Source organism: Bidens hawaiensis, unplaced genomic scaffold (genome assembly GCF_021521415.1).
Source record: "Bidens hawaiensis isolate Kalapana, Puna unplaced genomic scaffold, B.hawaiensis_p1.1 tig00002866_1, whole genome shotgun sequence".
Taxonomy (NCBI): Eukaryota; Viridiplantae; Streptophyta; class Magnoliopsida; order Asterales; family Asteraceae; genus Bidens; species Bidens hawaiensis.
The window spans coordinates 2,215,144-2,221,211 of record NW_027491154.1 but is presented as its reverse complement, the minus strand read 5'-3'; the positions used below and the strand labels follow the sequence as shown (position 1 = coordinate 2,221,211).

The window sequence follows — 6,068 nt, the reverse complement described above, 5'->3', positions numbered from 1 at the left end:
GTTCAACCCCCATTCGTGTATCGTTGACTTGCTTCAGTTTATAAAGTTGACCTGTTCAGAAGTCAAACTGTGTTATTGTTGACAAACATGGGATTTTCGTATAAGGTTTGATATCATGTTAATATAAGTTTAGTAAGGTTTTATAAGTGACTTAATTTCATAAAGAAGTTGTAATCTGCACATATATTTAAGCTAAGTAACTCAAAACTTGATGGAAAACAATGATTTTAGATTAATTAAGATGACTTACAGCAAGAAACTAGTTATGCTTACAAACATAAAAAATGCAGACAACAGTGATTATATATAACAAGGTTATTGTAGTATCTATAAACGGCTAAACCCGACAGTCAAAAATCATACAGCTTCCCGTATCAAGTTGAGCAATCAAGATTAAATCAAGTACCAATCTTGATACAAACAGATTATGTTGCTGCTAAGTTTTCATAACTTGAACTTGATCTCATACTATACTCAGCGACAAGCTTCGCAAATGAGGACGATTTATCTTCCAGCAACTTTGTTGGAGAATCATATTCGTCAACCAGACCTGCATACCGAACAAAAATAAATTACTTATATCAAGACTTTAACCCTACAGACTATACTACAGACACCGAAGTTTTTACAACAAACCTTGTTCTAGAACCAAGACCATGTCACTATCGAGCACAGAGGTAATACGATGCGCGATCATTATTACAGTTGAGTCGGTGAAGTGTTTCCCGAGTGTTTGCTGAATCATTCCATCAGTTGCAGTGTCGACTGATGCGGTAGCCTCGTCAAGTACTAAGACTTTGGTCTTTTTAAGTAACACACGCCCGAGACAGACCAGTTGCCTTTGACCAACGCTCCAGTTCTCTCCATTCTCGGTAACTATGAAGTTTAATTTTTAGGTAAATTTTTAAAGTTAAATATAAGAAAAAGAACTGATGCAAAGACTATGTGCCATACCTGGTGAGTCAAGCTTCCCTTCCTTACTCCTCACTTCGTCTCCAAGTTGGCACTTATCAAGAGCCTGAATTAACAAATATAGTTAGATTATACTATACCATAATAACAGTTTGAATTCATTCAAATTGATATTTTTTAATTTAACTACCTCCCAAATCTGATCATCTGTGTACTCTTCAAGGGGGTCCAAGTTGCTTCGGATAGTCCCTTCAAACATAGTCGGATCTTGAGGAATTATGCTTAATCGTGAACGAAGGTCATGAAGTCCGATCGTTGATATGTTGATTCCATCTATCAAAATCTGTCCAGCTGTGGGCTCCACAAGACGGAAGAGTGTTTGTATTAGAGTTGACTTCCCACTGCCAGTTCTTCCTACTATTCCAGTTTTCTTTCCACCACTGAAAGTGCATGTAATACCTCGCAACACAAGTGGCATATGTGGTGCATACCGAACCTTTCAAAAAAATTAAAGCCATTAAACTCAATCATTAATACTGAAAAAGTTAAATGGCTAACAAACAAGTGTATGATTTAAGACTTTAAGTACCTCCAAATGCTGTATATCAACTTCACCCTGTGATGGCCATTGATCATCAGGCCTATTTGATTCTATAACAAGAGGAGGCTCACTCGGGATCGAGGAGTACTGGAATATTCTTTCAACTGAAATAATTTTGTTTTCGAGGTTGGTTAAAGTCCATACCACCCATCCTTGTAAGGTGTTCAAAGTAAGCCCATAAGTAGCAGCCAATCCAGCAATACTTGGATCAATGTATCCCTCCGGGATAGAAATCAAGAAAATCAAAAACACAGCAAATGTAAACGAAGACAGCATATCCAAACGTATGCCCAGCCATTCCATAGCCGCAGCAGCATGAAACTTCGGCCTTGAAAAATCATCATTTAGTTTTAGATTTGTTTCCTGGAATCTGGCTTGTTGATCAAAGCTTCTAATGGTTATTGATCCCGATATTGTTTCAGCAAAATTCTGTATAACTGGACCTTTACAAACTCCAACTAGACGAGCCATTTCTCTTGCTGATGGCAAGTAATATTGTTGTAACCATACGCACAGTCCCGCAACAGGAATGAAAATAATGATCACTTGCCAAGCACATTGTGACATAACCGCAATGATGCCAAGAAGTTGAATGATTGCAAACACAAATGATGCAATTTGGTAAGGAATTTGCAAGTCCACCGCACTTTGGTCTGTAGATGCCTATAAATATTAAAAATATATATTAAAACCTTAAAAGCTGTAAAAAGAAGTGTGAATCACGTATATGGAGAAGACGTTTGCTTACTCTATTTAGTATACGTCCGCTTGGAGTCGAGTCAAAGAAAGACATGGGTGAGCGGAAGATGGCCAAGTGCATTTGGTGGAAGAGAATGGTGGCGGATTTATACGCAACGGTTGCAATAAGCAAGCCTCTTGCAAGTACGCATAAAGCACATCCAGCTGCTAAAGCTACATAAACAATGATCAGTGTCGTTCCGGTAACCGGGGCTGGGTCACTTGCTGACACTGGGGACGCCCAAGCCATCCAGTAATTGCTTCCAATTTGAAGTATTTGGAAGAGGATTACTGCAAACACTACAACTGGTGCGAGTGCCCCACCGTAAGCTGTTGTTATGTATTTCCAGTAGACTGAGAACCCGACTCTTCCTTTTTCTCGCTCTTCTTCTTGAACAAGTTGCGCCTTTGAAGCCGAGGAATCGTCTGGTTTACCGTTTTGACCATCGTTTGTAGTCTCCTTCGAGCTATCTGGTTGTTCTTGGACAGTTGTCCCCATGGAATCAATGGCTGATAATGCTTCTTTATGTGCACCTACAAGTTCCATAAAGTCACTTCCAGAATTTAAAATGTCGTTGTACTTTCCGGCTTGTGTGATCCTTCCATCTCTCAACACCTAATTGCAATGTTATATCAAGTGAGATAACTAATTCATATGTACAAATGAAATGAAAAATCAAACTGTAAACAAAGAAGACAGTTTTCTGGTTTCGGGCCAGCAGCAAGCCTAAAATTCATCTCTAAAAGTGTATGTAAAATGGAAGCTCAACTGTGCAAACTAAATGAAGCAAAGAATTAAATGGCTAACCAGGATAAGATCTGCAGCAGGTAAGAACTCTACTTGATGTGTGATGTAAATCACCGTCTTCGAGTCCAAAAATTGCAGCATGCATTCCTGTCATTCCAAAAAATACAGAATGCATATCTAAATAACTGATTAAAATATTTAAATATGCTAAAAACACAAACAAAGCCACTTACTTTGAACAGATGACTTCCTGTATGAGCATCAACAGCACTAAACGGATCATCAAATAGATAGATATCGGCATCTTGATAAAGAGCCCGAGCAATTTGAATTCTCTGCTTCTGACCCCCGCTCAAATTGATTCCTCTCTCCCCAATAACCGTTTGATCACCAAACGAAAGAATTTCAAGATCTTTCTTCAACGAGCAAGCTTCTAGAACCTTCTCATACCTCTCTCTATCCATCTCCCTACCGAACAAGATATTATATTCAATCTTTCCACTTTGAATCCAAGGAGATTGAGCTACATATGCCTTTGATCCTTCAACTTTCACACTTCCTGATATCTTTGATATCTCACCCAAAATACAAGACAGCAAGCTCGACTTCCCTGACCCAACAGTCCCACAAACCGCAACCCGCATACCATGATTCACTCTAAGGTTTATATCTTTCAAAGTCGGGTTAGAAGATGCACTTGGATCCCAAGAAAAACTACCATCTATGATCTCGACAGCGGTTTCAGAACTACTCTGTAAAACCCTATAAACAGCACTAGAATCGATATCGTTGAGGCGAAGATAAGTGGCAATTCGATCAACTGAGACTTTAGTTTGGAAAAACATTGATATCGAGTCGGGAAGATTGTAAATCGGCTCTTGAAGGATTTTGAAAGTTGCGAGTGCAGAAAGTACTTTCCCTGATTCAAGCGGGATACCAAGAAATAAACATGTTGCAAAAGTGGCCACAGCAACAACAATTGGAGCACCCCAGAAGATAAAAGAAGTCATGGATAGAGTATACATGTACTTCTTCAATGCACTTTGTTCTTCATCTCTAACTTTGATAATTTTGGACAAAAACTTCATTTCCCAACCTTGAAGTTTAAGAATCCTCATATTTCTCAAGATTTCAGATGTTGACTTCATCCGTTTATCTTTGGATTTCATCAACTCATCTTGAAGCTTTTCTTGTATGCTCCCGAGTGGAAGATTGGCCAACAACACAACAATTGTGGCGATTAATGAAGCAATGAAGGCTAGTCCTAAGTTTTTATATAGAAGCCATAACGCGACCCCAACTTGAATAAGAACTAGCCAAAAATCATGCATATACCAAGCATATTCGTCTATTCTTCCTGCATCAACAGCCATGAAGTTGATGATTTCGCCACTTGAGTTCCCTTGCTTTGACTGGCCGGAGATGGTCAACCCCTTTTGGTAAATCATGGCAACAATGGCAGACCGCGCTCTCATTCCAGCTTGTTGGAGCTTGAAGTACCAATGTCGTTGTGTGAAACACCCTATAACCTTGGCAACCAGGAATGCAGCCACCAAAACAAAACCTTGGTTTTTGTAATCACGTTGTCCGTTTAAGTATTGAACAAATTCTTCTATGAGGTAAGGACCGACAAAACTAGTCAACGAAGATACTAAAGCGAGTATTCCTGTGATGGCGACTTCTTTCCAAACGATGTACAACAAGGCTTTCGTGAGACGGAATGAAGTGATTTGATTACTCCCGTTGCTTAAAGACTCTACTTTGTTTAACAAAGCAGGATAAACTTCTTTCGCACTATCTATTTTTGCAAGCTGAGGGACATCTTCAAGGTCTAATGCTTTTTTGTTGCCTTTTGCAATTATAGAATTCATCCAAGAAAATGTAACCAAGCTAAAGAAACTTGCATTTTCATAAGTTGATGCAACTTCAGCTCTAGACACACCAGAATTCAAAAGGGGTTCTTCAAGATTATTAGTTTGGGATTCGTCCTCGGTTTTACGGGACAACCCCACAAAACAAAGAAACAAACCCATGATACTAGACACGGAATCAGAAACAAAGAACATAGGAATTGAATCATAGGCTCTTTTGTAGTAAACATAGTCTACCACAACAGAATAACAAGAAACTGTAAAGAAAAACACCCACCAGACCCTTACGACGGCCGGGTATTTTCTAGATATCGTCGACGAATTGGAAACAAGTGTGTGCAAATAAACCGAAACAAATAACCAAACAAGTGTTCCAAGAGCAGCATGCAAAAGGGTTACAATCTTTTCATCAGTCCAGCCATTTCTATACCAATAGAAATTGTTCAAGAAGCACAAAACAAGATTAAAGAGCGAAAGAACAATAGAACAAAACAAAGTTTGTTTGTAAAACAAACACTTAACACTTTGTTTTGGAACTAAAGTTGGATCAATCTTGAATCTTTTCCAAACCCAAGAGATTAACATGAAAATCAAGAACATAAATTGTATGGAAGCCACAAACCCGTGTAGGAAAATAGGGTTAATCAAAGGGTTCATTTCAGAATAATAAGAATAAAACATACCGAATCTTGAAAGATGTTCTTGTGTTTCGGGGACTTTGAGGTAATCAGTTATCACTCACTCGTACGTGCAAAACTTAATGAGTCAGAAAGCAGGAGTGGTGATATGGGGTTTTGGGTTTATGGGTGTGTGTTTTATAGTCAGTCGGTTTTTGAATGATGAAAGTGAAGGTTGAGAGAGTCAAATATGGGTTCTTGAAAATAAGCGTGGTAGCCAAGGATCGGGAGATGGGGACATGGTTGAAGACAATGGGGTTTTTGATTGGTGAATTAAATATTTTAAAGTTTGTAATTCGAAAGATTCTTGTGATAATATTCACTATAAGATAATAAAAAGGTGCCCAGCCGCTTGATATATGTGATGATATCTTTTAGAAGTTTTCAACATGTTCTCAAAAATTAACCCGGAGTATTTAAAGATATTGTGTATTATCTTTTAAGGGCGAATTTATTTTAACTTATGTGGTATGTGAGACTTTTAGATTCAATATTTTTGAAATTTTTTCAACACGGAGTAT

General features: G+C 38.3%; 1 protein-coding gene across 1 annotated transcript; it reads right to left on the bottom strand.

The window, feature by feature from the left end:
• Positions 1–308: 308 nt before the first annotated feature.
• LOC143621532 (ABC transporter C family member 3-like) lies at positions 309–5,606 on the bottom strand. Its single transcript, XM_077092938.1, has 8 exons — positions 3,233–5,606; positions 3,060–3,146; positions 2,262–2,867; positions 1,502–2,176; positions 1,103–1,408; positions 955–1,018; positions 637–876; positions 309–550 (listed from the first exon to the last, which is right to left on the bottom strand). The coding sequence occupies exons 1-8, from the start codon at positions 5,549–5,551 to the stop codon at positions 426–428; spliced, it is 4,422 nt and encodes a 1,473-aa protein (XP_076949053.1). The 5' UTR covers positions 5,552–5,606; the 3' UTR covers positions 309–425.
• Positions 5,607–6,068: the final 462 nt, after the last annotated feature.